A 19,864-nucleotide genomic window follows, 5' to 3' on the forward strand; every position below is an offset into this window, starting at 1 on the left:
CCAATTTAAGAAAGCGTCACAGTCTCAAAGAAGATCTGTTTGCGACAGACGTATTGATCAAGTGTGTGGATGCGTTTCTGTTTCAGAAAGCGCGTACGAAGATGAGGAGCAAGGCGCCAGGGGCGCGAGGTCCCCTGGTGAAAGCGGTGTCGACGAAGAAATCGGTGCTCCAGACGAGGACTGCATAGACTTACCTTTGAGGATGGGTGGGAACTCGGCCGGGGACAAGAACTGGGACGTTCTTCTGCGGGGCAGCGGGCAACGCGTGAGCTTTGACCCCGAAGCGCCACCGCTGCCGCCCCAAACCGCGAAGAAGATCAATGAGAAAGTCAAGGTAGGTCTTCTCCGTGCATCTCGACCTCCAGATACGTATCGCCCCCTGAAAAATTTCAATCGGTCAAACTCTCGTCGATCGCGAAAGTTAAGTTATCGTTCTGTTACACCCTCAAATATTTTCCTTCTTAGCCCTCAGTTTATCTGTATTCGCAACTAGTCACCCACTTCACCTTCCAACTCTCCTGCATAGTCACAACCCAAAGTCCATCTTCCCAGCACCCTTAAATAGCCCTATTTTCTCCATTTCCGCGTTCATTCTCTGTTTTACCATGCGCAAATAAAGTTGTTTCTACGCAACGACGATCCCTAAGTGTTTTAACTCAGTGATACCCCAATATCTGCTCCTAGTTTCGAGAAATTGGGGCAAACCGGGCATCACAGTTCGATCGATATCGACCTTCTCAATTTTACATTTTTCCTTTTTTTATTTTACTTGGAGACTTATTATCCCTTCACGCTCCGGTTACTTTTTTTTAAATACCGTCTTCTCTCTATATTGGAGAGTTTTTGAAAATTTTTCTCTATAATTACTCGTGCAATTAATTGATATTAATCCAAAACGTCATAGTAGGTAATAACAGACGTGTGAGTTGGTAAATTGGCCCTGAGCCAATAGGCGCACCTCACACCGAGGCAAAAAGTAATAAATAAAAAGATATTACTTTTTCAATACCGTCGTTCAGCACTTTTCTATGGTGAAGCACTTGTTTCTTCTATAATTTCGTCCAACAATTGATATCCGAACGAACTTGTGGTCCAATCACTTTTGGCCATACGCTAAAACTTATTCTTTCTGGCATCCCTAAATTTGTCGAGACGTTTATTTAAAGCACATAAAGAGATAAAAGTAGCCAAATTTCATCGACGGAGTTGGTCTTTCTGTTCTCTTTTTGCAAAATATGCTTGGAAAAGTGGCACATATTAAATAAACGTTGAAACTTTATTTAGTAAAACTTAATAAACCTACTTAATCGTAATGAAAAGGTACAATCATCGCACAATTCCGTGCACATCGATAGTTTTAACGTTGTCTATAGGATTTAACGCGTGGCAAGAGGCGGCCGCGATTAACGTAAGCTCGCGCCGAAAATAAAACTAAAATGTTAAGTATTGAGAAGGTAAAGTGTTAATTAGAAATGTCTCCGCAACGGAGTCACGAAACAAATGTTAGACGTCTCCGTATCGGAGCCAAAATCGAGGGAAACGTAATAAGCAGGGCGGGCTAGGGTTTTTTGACGAACGAGCGGATAGTAAGAAGAGGGACGACAAGCGAAAGAAAGAACGGAAGAAAGCGGTCGAACGATAACTGCGTTACGACGTCGATCCAATTTGCGGAAGTTGCCGTTGCGAATCAGAAGTTCTTCTTTCGTCGCGGTCTACCCTTTTATTGCCTTCTCGAAACTCCTCTGCAGACTGACGATTATCTCGCGATCCTATGGATCACTCTACTAGTTTCGAACGAAGAAGAGCCTTAACGCTATTTCGATAATCGTGGATAATCCGATTCGACCGATCGGCGATGGTGATTGCGCTTTGAGAAGAAAAATAGGGAGAGAAAGATACTACGGAAACGTCCGAAATATCTTCTCCTATAATACACTCTCTCCCCTCTTCACCCCTTTCGGTATTTTTATTCGGTTATCTCTCCTCTCGATCGACTCGCGAGAGATGAGTAAGCAGGAAAAAAGATTGCTTTGCCCTGGCTATAAGGAGAGGCGAAGATAACGCGTATGCTTATACGCTCGGTTTTTACGAGCCCACGGTGAGGCTTTTATTTTTATTGCCTCGTAAAAGTTCGATCCGGTTGATTTCGCGGAGCCAGACGGGAATGATAAGTGCGTCGGATAACCGGGCTAACTTGTATCCTGTTGAATCTGACGTTTTCCTCAACGGTTCCCATCGGCCGAAAACACATTCGGAGTCACGATTAATACTTTCTAACGTGATATCCAAACCAGTTTCCACCGCTCTGTCTCTCCCTTGCGTCCTCCATCTCGTAAAAGTCCTCCATAAAAATCGCAGAATCCGTCGATCTCCCTAAGATACCCGAAACTCGATCGATCTTTCTCATCTGAATTCTAGCAGGAACATTAACCATCTATAACGCTCGCCGTTGTTTCACGACGGCGTTTGATTCACGACAGTTACGCGACGCGTTAAAATCTGCCGCGTACGGGGTGGAAATCGCGAGGAAAGATCGCGGTGCACGCGATCGGTAGAGAATGGAGGCAAGCTTCTTCCTTGAATAGAGATCGAGGAGAGACAGGGATCTCCGGTAACGACGCTTCTGCTGGAAGAATAAAGGAAGCATGGAAGAACACTGTGGGTAAAAGACCGTTTGAAAGGGAGGAAGGAGTAATGAGGCTACCGGGTGGATGGAAGGAGCGTAGATACTCGCGGAACACGCGCTCACGATTGCCCCTCTCCGGCTGAAGAAGATGACATACTGTGCCAAGGGCCGAGACTGACAGCGAACGAGTGTTTGCCAGGGCGCACCCTAATTGTCGAGCCGCCACACCCTCGGCAAACATTGTCCATCAACCCTACTCCTCCTCGTTCTCTTCTCTATCAGCCCCTTTTCCACTGGGACCAAGTTTCATATACGTGTATACGCACGTATGTAATATAGGTATTGTTGCGACGACGGACGGCGTCCTTGTGGCGAAAGGAGCGGATAACTCCTATGATTAGAATCGGAGGGTCGGTTAATTGCCGGAGACGCCGGCATTAGCCGCGGGATTCTCGTCTCGCGTTACCCAGACAATTTCATTTCCGCCTCGATCGACTCTCTGTGTTTGCGGATCGTTGTCGTTCCTCAGGCGTCTAGAGTTCTGTAAATACGCGTGCACCGGGCTTAACCTAGTCGACAAACTTCCTCATACTTTGCCTCCGTTCTCTTTCGTCGTCGATGCTTTTCTACGGTGGGAATATTATTAAGTGCTCTATCTAGTGTGAGCTCTCGGTTTCTTTCCTCTTTTCGCTGTTGAATTGCTGTGAAAGGAATATCGCTGTATTAGTTGTATTGTCGTCCCGTAGATTCGAGGAGAATTCGAGGAAGCACTATGAGACGTAACGGTGTTACCAGAAAAAAATAGAAAAATGTTGTGGAACTCCTAACCTATTTCCAAAGAATGATTCTCACGGTATGAATGTCTGTGAAAGTGGTCCAATCCGTGAACACGGTTATTATATTGGGTCGAGCAGGAAATTCGCGCCGATTTTTGAGTAACTACGTTTCAAAGCACTAATTTCTTTACTCTATGAGACATGTATCCCCTTGTTCTATATCTTTTCGCCGTTTCGGAAATTTGGAAATACCATTTCGTGAAAAAGTTTTCAAAAAATGTTGTTTAAAATCGAAATTTTCATCTCTAAATTTTGCAATTATTCCCAGTCAATTTTTTCTCCGTGAACATTAGATACTTTGCTGTTTCAGTGGTGTTTTCCCTTTTTAGTAAAAGAAAAACAGTATGTGTTGGAAATCCATGTTCAAAATAAGACACGTGAAAAAATGATCTTTCAAAATATACACGAACTCCGTATGTTTCCATCGAGTTTTATTTGTCCCAACATATTCAGTCACCGTCTCTCTGACGCTCCTACAGCGAATAGGATAATCGAATGAGAACGAAAGTGGCGCAGCGCTACGAGCAATTGCTTCGTAATCATGGCATCTTCCTCTCGCGGCAGCATTATCCCGAAGAAAGTATTCCTGGAGAAGAAAATCTGGAGAAGAGGAAAGACATTTGCAAGGAAGTACGGAAGCGTAAAGGTTAATACCGGCTGTGAATAAGCCAGTGGCCGAGAGTTGAGCATTGTTTCCGTTCACGCTTGATCTTTACGTGTTGCATCGGTATTCTTTTCTCCCGTTCTGCAATCTAATGGCAGGCGTAACGAGAAGTTGCCTCGTAACGAGAGGTTTCCCCGTTCAACAATGGACGGCTATCCGAGTCGTTAATTGCTTCCCCCGTTCTCTCCTACGATCGTCCCAATTTCAGACCCCCTCGTTTCGGCCTCGCCCACGCCTATGGATATCTGTGAAACCTCCGACTGAACGAAAACTACGCCTCTTTGTGTCTCGTTGAGTACGATAGCCATTCCACCCTCCCCCTTGATCGATGCTCGGATTGAACGTTGTGTGTACCAACGGTATTGCGTAATTGCCTGAAAAATATTAAAGCAATAGGTCGATAGGAGAGTAGGTATACCGGAGGAATATGAGGCATTCGGCGCGGTCGATTGGAGTTTTTCGATGTTTTCGTCCGGTCCATCGATTCGATTTTAGCCCCATTAGTGCGGGAAAAGAGGGATCACTCGAATGGTACGGTGTGTTTACTCGAGAAGATCCTCCGGAAAGATTAAGCTTGCACTCAAGAAGATGGAGGATCTGGAGAAAGTTGAAAATTGGAAGGAAACAGACCTAATCCTTTCGCACCCTCTCAGGAGAAAAAGTTGCGGAACCTAGTTAGCTCTATGTAGGTAGCTGGGAGTATCGACTTGAGGTAGTTCAAACTTTCGAGTTATCCCGAAATTACCGAAGCCAACGGGTAATAGGATGATCGTCCCTGATCGAGGCCGTACGTTATTACAAGACGCCTCATCACGAACCTCGATAACACCGTGACGCTTTAGATCGAACGTCTTGCAACCCTTCCCTTGGAACCTCGACGAGGTAGGATCGTATCCGCGAAGGATGCTTAAGTGACTACATCGGGCGTCGCGGTACATTTATCATCCTAATTTCATCCATCTTTCAGTAGGGCTTCATCCCTCGATCAATAACCGGCCCTTCAACTTTTCTTTTTCTCCCTATCTCTCTATCTCACTCAGTCACTGACTCACTCGATCACTCACTCCCTTTCACTCCCTCCCTCTCTCGTTCAATCACTCGCCGAATGACTCACTCAGTCACTTAATCTCACTTACTCTCGTTCACTCTCTCTCTCTCTATCCCATTCACTCACACAGTGACTCACTCTCTTAGTCACTCGCTAACTCTCTCTCTCTCCCTCGTTCACTCACTCACTACTCACGCACTCACTGACTCAATCACTCTCTTTCACACACACACTCTCTCTCTCGCTTACTTACTACTCTCGTTCACTCTCTCTCTCTCTCTCCCATTCACTCACACAGTGACTCACTCTCTTAGTCACTCGCTAACTCTCTCTCTCCCCCTCGTTCACTCACTCACTACTCACGCACTCACTGACTCAATCACTCTCTTTCACACACACACTCTCTCTCTCGCTTACTTACTCACTCACTTACTGATTCAATCACTCTTTTTCACTCTCTCTCCCCTCGTTCACTCACTTACTACTCACGCACTCACTGACTCACGCACTCACTACTCACGCACTCGCTACTCGCGCACTCACTGACTCACGCACTCACTGACCCCTCGTTCACTCACTTACTACTCACGCACTCACTGACTCACGCACTCACCACTCACGCACTCGCTACTCGCGCACTCGCTACTCGCGCACTCACTGACTCACGCACTCACTGACTCAATCACTCTCTTTCACATACACACTCTCTCTCTCGCTTACTTACTCACTCACTTACTGATTCAATCACTCTTTTTCACTCTCTCTCTCTCCCCTCGTTCACTCACTCACTACTCACGCACTCACTACTCACGCACTCGCTACTCGCGCACTCACTGACTCACGCACTCACTGACTCACGCACTCACTGACTCAATCACTCTCTTTCACACACACACTCTCTCTCGCTTACTTACTCACTCACTTACTGATTCAATCACTCTTTTTCACTCTCTCTCACCCTCATTCACTGACTCACGCACACACACTCTCTCTCTCTCTTTCGCTCATTTACTGACTCAATCACTCTTTCACTCTCTCTCCATCGAGAGGAGGCGGTTTCTCTATGAGAAGACTTCTTCCAACGGCTATTCCAACCCCTAAAAATACCAAACACCAGTGTACACCGTGATACACCGCGCGGCACACAGTGTTCCGAAGCTATATTGAAAAATATGGGACATCAGTGTAATACCGGTACTGTCTCTCGTATTTCGCAAATATTCCCCGAAACCGTGGAATGTAACACCGACAAAAAGGGAAAAAAACCAGGGAGAAAAAGAGAGTTACGTGCATCAGGTCGGGTGAAATGGTGGTGAAAAAATGTAACAGCGACGTGTTTTAGATTATTCCTGTCGCGAGGATGAAATAAACCGAATAGAAGCGTTCATCTCTTTTTCTTCTCGAAGCGTGGACACACGCCACCACGGCGAAAAGTGTACGGAGTATAATAAAAAATTACGACGGTTTCAGAGGCACAGTATCCACGGCATGATAGAGGAGGAGAACGTTGTGAGACCGCACCAGGAAATGGCCAGCCTCTCCTACGATGAGAAGAAGTACCTTCTCGCGGTGGAACGCGGGGACATTGCCTCCGTCAGAAGGTGAGAGAGACTTTAGAAAATCAACGCGCATATCTTCGCGATATCACAGTGTATATAGATGCAGCGGTAGAGGAAGAGCTTGGTAATCCACGTGGAAATTTTAGCGGCACGTATCGCTTGGATTACCTAACGAGGATGCTCTTTAAAAAATTTACTCGCGTAATACGCGACAATTTCATCCCTCCTCTCTCTCGAGAGAAAAAAATAAAAAGTTCGAGAAGCTCTTACGATTGCTCGTTATAATCGTTCGCAAATAAGACACGTCCGCTCTTTTCGATCATTCTTCTGTTATGGGCACGTGCCTGTCGACACGTGTCGAAGGGAAAATACAGTGTAAAATATGACGGAAGAGGAACATTGTCTAGAAAAAAAAGAATCTCTGTTCCTTTACCTTTCTTTTTTTCATATATACCTAGGTAGGATATGTACATTAGGCGAACATTAGCAAGGAGTAAGGTATTGTTTGAATCGCATTGAACAGATGCAACAATGGTTAATTTGAAAGGTAGGAAAGGAACGACGCGTGCGTGCATCGCGATCGCGGCTTTTATGCAAATACAAGAATACACTCGAGCGGACAGAGAAAATCGGTCGGATCTAGGGCTTGAGCGTTAAAGAGGACGCTGGATCTCGCGCTCGCGGAAGGTCAAAGGCGCGGCTCTGCGTATCTATATACACCCTCTGAGTCGGTGCGCCAACAAAGGATCTAATTATCCTACGGACAATCGTTCCCACGATCCCGAAACTTCTCGGAATTCTTCGCGGCGTTCCTCGTCCCCGCGCAATTAATACCGATTGCGATGTACTCGGAAGTTTCGTGGAATTCTCATTTGATTGGTGGAAAAGCGGGACAACGAAAATACGGTTGCCTTGCCGGATTCGTCTGTGGCTCGAACGTAATAGAGAAATCGTAATGGTTGAAATAAAAATTTTTAAAAATAAACATAAACATGTTCGCTGTTAACCCTCGTACGACGAATGCAGGGTCATTTTGACTCAATAGTGATAGAGTCAGGCCGCTCAGATTACGCTTGGTACAGGAAATACATCTACTTTATGTATCCAAATGTAAGTGAACAAGATGGAAATTTTGCTACGGTTCGAAATGACCCTGCGTCCGTCTAAAACCATTCGCCTTCCGAGGGTTAAGCAAAAGGTATATTTCAGAGTTTTGAGACTCACGGCCCGGATTGATATGAGTGGAATTATTTGAGGCTTGCGGGTGTAAACCGTGTCCAAAAGAATCTGCATTCCGACGTTTCGCCAGCATTGCAGCTAGCTTCATCAGGGTCTGGAGACGTGCTGATAGTAGTGTGCGTCTGGGTGTTCACTCCTTTATCGGTGATTTTGACCAATCAGTGTTTAATTGATCGATCAATTAAAAAACGGGAGGAGATAGGGTTAAGTTGGTAACCTGTGTTTCTATTGATGTTAGAGTTTTTCTTTCTTCGAAACGTCGGAATCACGGCTTATATTCGGAAGCCTCAAATAATTCCACTCAAAAGTTATATTTATTTCGTAATTTCCGCGGTTACTGCGATGGCTCGGGTGTCCGTCCAACCGACGGTAACAACGATTCTTCTGGACACGGCTCACACCCGGAAGCCTCAACTAACATTAGTTCCATTGAACCGGGCCGTGAAAGTCTCAAAACTACTTGTTCGTTATTAATTATACACACTTAATAATCTAGAAAACACGAAGCTCCTCGGATCTTCGGCTGCAATTATGGAATAACTTACCGGGGCTCTTTCGAAGGTCCTTTGCACTCGACGATCTCTTTGCAATAGGTAAATTGCAAATCAGATTCATTTCTATATTTCATGTATTTTTATATTATGCAAGACCTTGCAACAGTTCGTCAAAGATTGGTTCCTTCAAATCATTTCGCTGCTTAGACATTTACGAGAGGCCCATAGACCTATTGTCCGGTGAAATTAATGTTTTACCAAATGGTAGACTCAGTCGCCGCTCGAGTGCAAAGGGTTAAACTTGATAAGGGTAAGCCGCATCACTGCTGATCCATGACGCGTCTTTGGTGACACCTCTTCGGAGACGCGTTCCACCCAGGGTTCGTACGAGGTATCTTACGATTAGATAAATAACGTACCTCGTAACACCCTGGGTGACAAAGACCAGGCCACCACTCGGTCGCCTGAATCCCGCGTTCCATGCAAAAGAGGGTAAAACATGAAACACAGAGAGACAGATGGGGAGATTGTAACGAGGATGGAAACGGTGGCTGCAAATGGTACGAGGACGGCGGATGTTGTTTCAGGATGTTGCAGGGCGCGGACCAAACCGAAATGAACATCAACTGTGTGGATCCATTGGGACGGTCGGCGCTTCTGATGGCGATCGATAACGAGAACTTGGAAATGGTGGAGCTTCTGATCCATCACAAGGTCGACACGAAGGACGCGTTGCTGCACGCCATCTCCGAAGAGTTCGTCGAGGCGGTAGAGGTACTTCTGGATCACGAGGACAAGCTTCATCGTAACGGAGAGCCACACGTTAGTCGATTCCGTCATGTAATATGTGTACCTGTTTCGATCCAACATCTTTGTCCTTCTTACTGGCTGTAGGAATGAGAAAGTTTGGAAGCGGTAGTAGTTTTTTAAAACGTCACACAGTAGGTACATTAGTTGAAGCTATCTACGTCTGTTATCCTTGAGAAATTTATTACCGTTTAGCTAGTAGCCCGGTAAATTTAGGACTTATTAGGTTGTATCACGTGAATTTGACAATCAACCGTGATTAATAAGCTCTACGTTATTTAGATTTCGATTGGTACTATGCGCAAGTTATTTTGGTGCTGTGCTCCTCTGTTCCCTTTGTTCATTAAATTGTTTTTCGTGGTTGTTTAACGCGTTAAGCGCGGCGTCAGTCCGTGGTGACTGACAGTGAACTTTCCGTTTAGGCGGCGTCGTGGGACCGGCAGTATCGTGTTTAAAAAATAAATGTTATGCACGTCTCCTTCTTTTTTTTTTGGCAATTTACGAACACTTCTTCTATCAACCCGCATTTGTTATCTTCTGTTCATACTCTATAACCGAACAGCTCGCGAAGTGATCGCCGCTGTGTGCCGCCTGAACGGAAAGCAGGGCGAAATCGGCTCCGCGCCCAACGTGTTAACTGTTTTATGTAAGCAAATAATACTGTCTCCAGAAGAATTTGGGACACGCGTGTGCAGCTGATGATTGAATTAAGAAAAGCTAATTTTTGTGAACATGGAGTGAATTACTATTCGTATGTATTAGGACACTTATTGAATGATCCAAAAACGAATTTGTCAGTTTGCAATCTTTTAGTATAAAGAGCATACGTATAGTTCCATTAATCGTGACCTTAATTCTACCACTCCATTCGTAAGTTCTAAGTTCAACTCTATTCGTAAGTTGCATTTCCTTCCCTAATTATCGTAAATTAATATTTTCTAGATAAGTGTATCAGAAATTGCATTTTCCTTGCAACAAAAGGAAAAAGTAGACAACTCTAAAGTATCTGAAAATATTAAAACTGGATAATTTTAAAATCAACTCCATGTTCAATATTAGCACACAGCTTTTCCTAATACTTACAAACATTCGCGAAAAATTAACACTAATGCCGCATATTCTGATTAAATAAAAATAATTCCTTTTAAAACTACCTCGTTAATTCTCACCTAGAAAAAGGACAATTTCATACGATACAGCCTAATGCATTTCATTACTACAATCTCATTAATAACCGCTTTACTAATATTTTAACGACTCGTCCTTTAAGATTGCCGCCGCTTCGAAGCTTCCTGCCGATGCTCTCGATCTACGGAAAAAATTCTTGCGAAATTTAACGACCCTCGGCGTTCCCTTCTCCGAGCCTCCCTCTCCTTCATCCTCGACACTTTGATTTCGCAGCGACAAGCTTCGCCTCGCAATTAAGCGGTGATTGCATTTTTCCGGCCAGGCAATTTCGTTTCAGTTATCGAAATTCCTACTTGCTCCTTGATTTTCCTACCCTCTCTCTCCCTCTCTGTCTCTTCTCCCAGTTCTGCAGCCTCTCGAACGTCGACGACGACCGGACGACGAGGACAGTTAAGTAGATTCCGTGGACCAATAGGTCGACCCACATTTTAATCAGCCGTCTCGATGGAGTTTTTTCGTGGCCTCGCAACAAAGCGAGCCCCGCCGGCACTGGATCCCATTTCCGGCCAGGCCTCGAAACGCCTGACACACACGGTATATACCGGCCGAATTCGCGCCGAGTGGACACCGAGGAGGAAGGGGGGAAATAAAAGCGTAAAAGGACGTGGAATTGCAAACTAGCGAGAGAGATGGCTGGAGAGGAGAGAGTTTAATCGGCTTTTACCCCTTCCTCGTGAAAAGAAAAAGAGCGACAGGCGGAGAGAGACAGAGTGATAAGGAGGCAGAGAGAGAGACAGGGAGAAAGAGAAAAAGAGAGAGAGAGAGAGAGAAATCGGCTTAAGTGGAACTTTGAAAATAATCGTCGGAGCCTTCCTGGCTGATGATCAAAGAGTTTATTATTATACCGATGCTCGGAGCTTGGGAAAAATAGAGATTGTTCCCTTTGTATTTCAAAGATTCCCCCATTCGGAAACAATTTATCTCCCCCCTTTGACCAGTTGAAAATAGCGGTTTACGTATTATTGTTACAGAGCTGGGAAGCCCTGCCATCGGACACAGCCACTTTCACGCCAGACATCACGCCCCTGATCCTAGCCGCGCACAGGGACAATTACGAGATCATTAAGATCCTCCTGGATCGCTGTTTCATGCTACCCATGCCTCACGATGTTCGTTGCGGGTAAGCACGAGTCTTAAAACAAACGATGCCTCCTTTCATCGTGCTCATTGGCCACGATAAATGTTCATTCATAAATAAATTCTATCGGACGTGAATTCGAGAGGCTACAATCGCTCGTTAAACACGTCCTTTCACGTTTATATTCATTTTTCACTTTACTTGGACGATTTTTATAGTGAAATTGAAACAATCGCGTCGCAATTTTCGATATTTCATCCTTTCAAGGGGTATTCTGGTTGGCAAACTTTAGCATTTTTTTTTTTAAAGAACCGTTAAACCGTTTGTAGTAAGATTTTGCACATACGTTTGTGGGTATTTGAAGTACGCGATATATTTTTTTTAAGTAGAAACAATGAAAATTACACGAGTTATAGTTTGTTACATAGTGTGTCGATTGTTTACACGATTCCGGGCCTTCTGCTGAGCTAAAATAGAAAAACGAGGGAGAATCTTAATCGGTATAGATCTAGCTACGGTCTGAACGAAAATTAGATAAAAATATCGATTATTCACAAAATGGCAGCATTTCACTACCGATTTTTTTCATACTTTGCCGTGGTTAGCGTGTTAAAAGAATGTTACAAATTTTCACGCGGTAACAGGACGCGTGTTAAAGATTCTCTCCGAATTTTGAAAAGTAGCTTTCGAGAAAAACGCGTTTAAAGATTCGTCTATCCATTTCGTTACGGCACAACTGCATCCTTCAAACGCTTGCACCTAAATTAATTTCACAAATTCGCACAAATCCTTTCGCACACATACTCTAGAGCACTTATATTTTCACACTTTACCGACCGCTCGTTGTTGAACTATTTTCGGGCTCCGTCTTTACTATCGCGCGGGAATTGAAGCGCTTATTCTTACAGCTGTACAAATTTTCAATTAAAATTCTCAAGAGTGCCTACTGTATCGTTCCGCTTTCTCTTATGTGAGAAAATCCGTCACGAAGACGGTGAAGCGAGCATCTTGAAGCCAGGCCCAGCGCGCTCGGTGTATATATGTAATAAATAAATTATTTCTTAATTAACAAATTACATTTAAAAATTTATATATTAGGTGAGCCTTACATTTTAATAAATACCTCATACGTTCAGTTAATGCTTAGATTTCTAGAGTTTAGGCCTACACTTGTGGTTCATTTATCCGTACCTAAAGACCTGTAGCTACACTACCGGCCAAAAGTTCGGAATCACCGAGCATTGCAATTTACACAAAAATTTCCAGAAAAAAGTCAGCGACTTTGAGAATTTTTTTATCACTCGAATCAGTTGATATGAGATAAGTTGATAAAAGTAGAACTGAGATAAACTTTAAATCTATAAAAAATTAGCAGCTGATTTAATATCGACGAAAAGTGGGAGGTGATTCGAAACTTTTGGCCGGTAGTGTATAATATATCATGGTATATTGATTTAACTTTAGCTGGTTAATGGTACATCCACAGATTTATACCTTGGCCTCACTTATATTAGCTATTATATTACAATTGCTAAGTTACATTAAAATAGGTATTTACCACTACATGCAATTAAATAATAATTTAGACGCGTACTTACTCTTCGCGAGACCCTCGAAGTTATAATATACTATTGTAAAAACGTAGGACACGTTCGATTAATTTCGCGCCCACCCTACTCCGAGTCAGAGTACTTTCTGACGCTTATTATAGGGAAATTCAAATTAATAACATTAAAGAGCGGCAAGCGTTGGCGGCGAAAAGCGGATTAATAGGCTTCCGGTCGGTAAATTAATAATAAAGCTCGAAACCGGAGTGACACGAAAATTCATCTTTTTAAAAATTTTCAATTAACAGGTGCGACGAGTGCGTGACGTCGAGAAGAGAGGACTCTCTGAGGCATTCCAGGAGCCGAATAAACGCGTACAGGGCGTTAGCCTCGCCGTCCCTGATCTCCCTTTCCTCAAAGGATCCAATTCTAACTGCGTTCGAACTCTCCTGGGAACTTCGTCGGCTCTCCTTTCTCGAGCACGAGTTTAAATGTGAATACCAGGTGAGTTGTTCCCTCGCGTAACGATAAATACTCCGGCCAAAGGTGATGTACAAGTTCCATTTGCGAGATAAATAGCGGGAACACACGGTGAAGTGATACCGCGAGTTTGCCAGATCGATCCGAGGTTTACAGCAAAGACATTTATTTAGCACTGTCTGTTTTCTGTTAAGTGGTGTAGAGAGAGAGAGAGAGAGAGAGAAGGTAAAGCGTTCGGTAACACGGAGTTTTCTATCAATGGTGGAACGGGTTCTCTTTACAGAGGATTTCGCTTTTGATAAATGCAGAAGGTGGCGTTATTTTGTCCGTGCATCTCGTTACCGTGCGCCGCAATTTCATTTGTCCGCTTTGAAGTCCCCTTTAAAGATCTCGGTTACGCCGGAAAATAGAGTCCTACGTTCAATTTAACCGTGGAAACGCGATCTCTGCGGACCGGCGGAGAGAGAGCGTGTCCGCGAATCCACGGGAGGAGAAGAGTACATGAAACAACCGTTGAACTTCAGAGTTTGCCCGCTACTCAACCCTTTTTGGCCCACTTTCCTCTTCGTTCAATTACTTCTTCTTCTTCTTCTGTGACCCGTTCGCGAAACGAAATTTTAAGGTAGCGCATCCGGTCCCTGCCCTTCACTCTCCTCTGCAAATAATAGCCCCGGGAATAAATTGCATTTATATTCTATTAGGGTCATCCGGAAAGCTGTTCGGTCTGGAAGAAAACGACAGAGTTTCGTTGATATTAAACGGTTCTATTCGAAAGGTTTGGTACACCTTTTGTCAACGTATCGGAAGGGCATTAATTTGAGAAGGAAAGATGCAAATGAACCTCCTCGATCCAAATTTAATTTACACCTGAAAAATTATGTTTATAGTTTGCTGATCTACTTTGGGATTAACCCTTTTCGAAATATCTTTTTTAAGAATTTTGCGATTTATCTTATCTTCTTTAACACGTCGACTGCCAAGCTACGAGATAACGCCCGACCACGAGATAATTCGAAAGCATTTTTTTGCAAAAAAAACAATTAAAATTAGTCATAATATAAAAATTAATATGTGTTTGTTTAATTCTATACAATAAATTGCAAAAAAAATGTTGGCGTCTAGAACAGATTTCTTCAAAATAGGCTTGGCAGTGAACGTGTTAAGAATTGATGATTTATTTTTAAGAATTTGCGATTTATCTGGCGATCATCGCGTGTTTATGGATACCAAATTAAGATCAATTTTTATTTGAGGATTCAAGAGGGTCACGAAAGGGTTAATTCACTGCAGTTCCCTAAAATCAGGTACCACTATCGCTACAAACTCTTACAGTAACGAATTGGAGGTCTATTCTTTTGCACGACAACGCCAGAATCGCAAGCAGCAAGCACAGATACACGAAAATTGCATCAACTGGGAATTGAATTTCAATCTTATCCTCCGTATTCCTCTGACTTATCTCGAACCTTCCTTCGCTGTTTCCGCTCTCTTGACAATTTCCTTATGTTTTTGCACGAGTTCGCTTTAGTACTTTACTAAAGACGGCGCGTTAGTGAAGGTCGTAACTCTTCACTCCGATGTTTCGACACCGCGTATCGTACAGTGTTTTCCTTACGATCGTTTCCGGAGGTAAGGAATGATAGTTGAGATGTGTCTTTTGGTTTTTCTTGTCCTCGTGAAGTGTCTTTTTTGAACTCTCTTTATTTGTGGTGGTGCGTGGGTCGGTGTATGTTGTGATTGGTTGGACGTTGAAGGTGGTGGAAAAGAAGGTCTCGAAAAATGCGGAGGTGTGATTGGATATTAGGAAACTAGTGGAAGGAGAACGTGAGGGTGAAGGTGGTGGGCAAAAGTTGAAATAATTTGGGAAAAACCCGGAAAGGGCAAAGGGATAGGAAACATGACCAGGATGCAACGTGAACTGTTTTATGGTAGGGAAGGAATTTGTTAGGAAGACGGCTGGAAAGGACTGTTTATTAGTTTATGATGTGTTACTGGCCGGTGGGCTGCGCGACCGGACAAGGACAATCGAACATGGTACATTAAGTAAACCGGACAAATTTTTCAGAACAAAGGTAGCGGAAGATTTTTTATTAATTTAACAGCACAGTCTTATAAGGCATTTTTAATATCCACTATAGTGTTAAAGATATACAGGGAAATAGGGTAACACTTACCTTCATCCAAGGGCTGTTTTCACCCCGGAGAACTGAAATTGGACGGAAAAAAAATTGTCCGTTACTTCTCTCGAGGTCCCCTACTGTTTAGGCGTGAGCAATTTACCAAGTTGGAGTATGAAAGAGAGTCTTTCGTGTATGCTCACTTCAAACGTCAACGTTAATGACGATTGAATATTTATTGAATTTGGATACTGGACGGTGGTGAAAGAATGATGTCACGAGTATAGATAACACTTAAACTTTAAATTTATTCTACAACTGTTGAATTAGAAAAACGCGTTAGACTGGTGATAATAATTTCTGTGTTGAACCGCTGATAGAAATTTAGAATCTAATTTTTCCGTTAAGGAATGCGTGCTTAAATAATAACTGCGGACATGAGAAAGTGGGAATGACGATGTCTGATTGGTGGTTTTACAAAGGTAGGGGAAGCCGCCGTGACCCTCAGGTACTGCAAGTACCTTCGAGTGGCATGTATCGGAGTTTCCTTATACCTTAACCGTAGCAGGTAATATTTTATTGGTTGCCCTGACTCGGCCAAGGTAAATGAAATTAACACGGCTGAGGTAAAATTCTTAATCCTAATACAAAGGGGCAATCGTCGCTATGCATTCAAAAAAAAAAGGTAAAATATGCACAATGGTTTTTACTGAAGATTACTTTTACGCCTTAACACCTACAAACCCACAAAGTTTCAAAAGAATCGGACATTTCGGGTTACCGAAGTTCCCTTGTGAATGAAACGCGTAAATCTGGCGTGGCAGTGAACGTGTTAAAAAACAATACTACAAGATATATCACCGACTACGAAAACGAGGCATTTTCTCAAACCGCAAAGCGGTGACAGTAAGATCGTTTGGATCTTAAGAGAAAAGTATATCTCGACCTGTACGTGTACGGTTCCGCTGTATAGAGAAACGTATAGGCCTTTCTGTGGCAGGATCGTATATTATTCCCGTCATTTATTTCGTTTGTTCGCGCGGAAAGGATGCTATTGCCCCGAGGAGATATTCCAGACTTCGGTATGGCTGGGAAATTCGCAAGGCTCCCTTCCTCTCTCTTCGCTTGGATTCACGGCTGAAGAAAGGGACGTGATAAATCAATATAATGGAAATCGATGGTTCGCACGTGCCCATCCATATCTCTCGCCTTCCTTCGAATTTATTTATTTTAACGAATACAAACTGTAACGAAGGACAGAAGTCTCGGGGCACGCGAGAAAGTGGGGAAAATTAGTAGGGGTGAGTAGGGGACACGAGGAACGTGGGGTAATTGCGAATTCGCTTAAATACGGCGTTAGAAAAGCACGAGCAATTCGTTCTTCTGATTTAGGTCACCGATGCAAAACAGTTGACACGCCGATCGAGGTAAGAACTATCGAAGATTCTTCCTCGTCTTCGTCTAATTTTTCGAAGAAAGTAAAATAAGCACAGTTTAGTAAAGTAAGTAGAAACACAAAAAGTGCAAATTGGGGAATAATTCGAAACCGGTATACTTTTTACACGATATTTCTAACCTAAAATTCTCTCTGTTGCTTTCGTTCTTCACCTTATGGGGTAATGACGAGCGAATTGCGCGGGGCAATCTCGAACGTTCGTCGTGAAACCGAAAGACCGACTGGAGTAAAGTAGCGTGAAATTTTGAAAATTTTCAAGAGAAAATAGAGGCACGAAAGAAAGTTAACGCTGAAAATGACAAAGATGAATTTATTGTAAAAAGACAGTACGAGAACCCTCCAGCTGAAGATTGCATGATGCGTTACGATTGTTGCAAGAGTGCAGTGATAATCAGAGCACATCTATTTATGCGACTTTTGTAAAATATTTAAATACCCCACGACAGTTTTCCTATTAAAAATTCCTGTTGCATTTAAATTTTCTTAAAGTTCGTCGTAAAAATATACAAACAAATAACACGTGTTTGTACACAAACGATAAAAAAGTTACTACCGTTGTAATATTTCGTTTCACTCAATTTTCTCCTTAGTGGTTAGTAATTGCCCCACTCTCCCCTGTTACAGGAAGGAAACGAAATTTCTCGACGTTTCGAGAAGCTCTCTCTGCTTATTTCTCGCGGCCATCTTTGTTGACTCAACGCCGTCGTCTTGCTCGCGTTGCAAACGCTGCTGCCCTTGTTAATTCGTGTAAACATCGCAGACACACGTGGTGCCGGTCCCGTCTCGAAATATCCGAGATTGTCCCGACTCTTCGTTGGATCGCGGCAAAGGTTTTCACGGTCTCAGCTATACGGGGCGGATATTAACGTCTCGTTAGCGAATCGTGCGAACCACTCGTCCACTCCGTAGATATCGGCGAACGTTTCGCACCGTTTGGTATGGCCGCTTTGATGTCGTAAATGTTTGGTTTGGCGCGAGGTCGCGGATGCAAACGAGAATCCACGGAATTCCTCCTCTTCCTGCGCGCCAGCTTGTGTCTTTCCGCGGAAAGACGCGCTAGCGGCTTTCCATCGAACCTCGCGACAATGAAAATTCGGTAGGATAATGGATAAACGACAGATGGAACAGACATTTCCTTCCATTCCCTTCGTCGAAGACTTCGTTACGCGGCTCAGCCCCGAGCGAACCTTAGACCGAAATAAATCATCGCTGATGGCTAATTGATTAAGCCTGCGGGAGGATTCGCAAACGATTAACGAGAATAGATTACAGGAGGCTAACCCTCGTCCTTTTCCCATTTCTTTTTTTTTTCTACCGTGAGAAAAAGTTTCTCTCCTTTGGACCCTTCTTTTTGCTCCCCTTCGGAAGACAATCTATCGGTTGTGTCGGCCATTTTGGGTTTCTTCTCCGAGGCTTCGACACAAATTTGGTAGAAAATGGTGTCGTTTCGTCGTTGTTTTCTTGGTTACACCGTGTCGAATCTTCCTCGAATATTCCACGGTTTTGCTATTATTTTTTCTTTCAACCCGTTAAACGTACCTGACCCCCTTTGTACCTGTCAATTTACACGCAATAACGTCGGAGAACAAATTGCTCGAGATGATCGTTTAAATCTTCCGGGCGATCGACGAGCGTTAAAAGGGAATAAATTACCGTCCCTGTCTCTCCCTTCGTCTTTTCATCGTCGAAGGGGATAAAGTTTCCGCATTTTTCTTTTTTCTTCATCTTCGTCGAGCGAGGGCCGATTGTCCCCCACGACAACTCGATTGACAAACGACCTGGCCACCGTCCAAATCCTTTATCGCTCTCATTCATGCCGCTCTTCATAATTTTTCTCTCCCCTTCGAACCGGGCCTGCCACGCCTCGAACCACTTTTGACGTTCGCCTACAGCTTCTTCCAAGAAAGCACCGCCGATCTTCCGTTGCGGATAGGGAGTGTATACTCGAGGGGGAAAGGTTCTCCTTCGGTGAAGTTAGAGAGAAGTTTCGCTAGTCGCGGTGTGTGTGTGTGTGTCGCAGCTCGGGGTTTTAAGGGCGTCGCTAAAGAAACTTCGGAAAGTTGTAATGCGTTTTGGTGAAAGAGCCAGGACGTGAGAGGAACATGGTTGCCACACAGGGTTGTTTATGGATCTGAGTTCGGCGGGTGTAAGCGTTCTCTATTGCTCGGAAACGGCCATGTTGCGATTCCAGGAGCTTAGAAGACAATGCCAGGACTTTGCTACCGCCTTGCTGGATCACACCAGAACTTCCTACGAGCTGGAGGTGCTGCTGAATCACGATCCCACCGGGCCGGCGTTCGAGCACGGCGAGAGAATGCATCTGAACCGGTTGAAGCTGGCCATTAAATTTCGACAGAAAAAGGTAACCGTATGAAAGTGGTTTTTCTTTGTTAGTTTCGTTACAGTGTGCTTTAGTGTGCAAACATCGCCGTATGAAAAGAAAGCGTGGAGTAATATTAATCTTCTGGAGGCGATCTGGGTCATTTGTGACCCAGAGAAATTTCTTGTATTTTTGCGAAACGAATCTTTATTTTTATTGAAGGAAGTTTTGAAGATTTGGGTTAAGGAACGATTGTACAATGTAGTAGAGTCATTTATCGGGTATAGAATCATATTGCTTCAATTTTAACTCATTCTTAACCCTCTGGAGTCAATCTGGGTCATTAATGACCCAAGAGAAATTTCACACTTGTATTCCTACGAAATGAATTTTTATTTTTATTGA

General features: G+C 43.7%; 1 protein-coding gene across 1 annotated transcript in view; it reads left to right on the top strand.

Moving 5' to 3' along the window:
* The first annotated feature begins 271 nt into the window (after positions 1-271).
* LOC108570241 (transient receptor potential-gamma protein) overlaps positions 272-19,864 on the top strand; it is a 35,773-nt gene continuing 16,180 nt past the window's right edge. The window contains exons 1-6 of the mRNA XM_017932101.1: positions 272-334; positions 6,645-6,775; positions 9,054-9,315; positions 11,433-11,581; positions 13,395-13,590; positions 19,331-19,501. Of these exons, the coding sequence (XP_017787590.1) occupies positions 6,663-6,775; positions 9,054-9,315; positions 11,433-11,581; positions 13,395-13,590; positions 19,331-19,501 (891 nt within the window). The 5' untranslated portion in view covers positions 272-334; positions 6,645-6,662. The remainder of the gene's footprint in view (positions 335-6,644; positions 6,776-9,053; positions 9,316-11,432; positions 11,582-13,394; positions 13,591-19,330; positions 19,502-19,864) is intronic.

Source organism: Habropoda laboriosa, unplaced genomic scaffold (genome assembly GCF_001263275.1).
Source record: "Habropoda laboriosa isolate 0110345459 unplaced genomic scaffold, ASM126327v1 scaffold10, whole genome shotgun sequence".
NCBI classification, from domain to species: Eukaryota; Metazoa; Arthropoda; class Insecta; order Hymenoptera; family Apidae; genus Habropoda; species Habropoda laboriosa.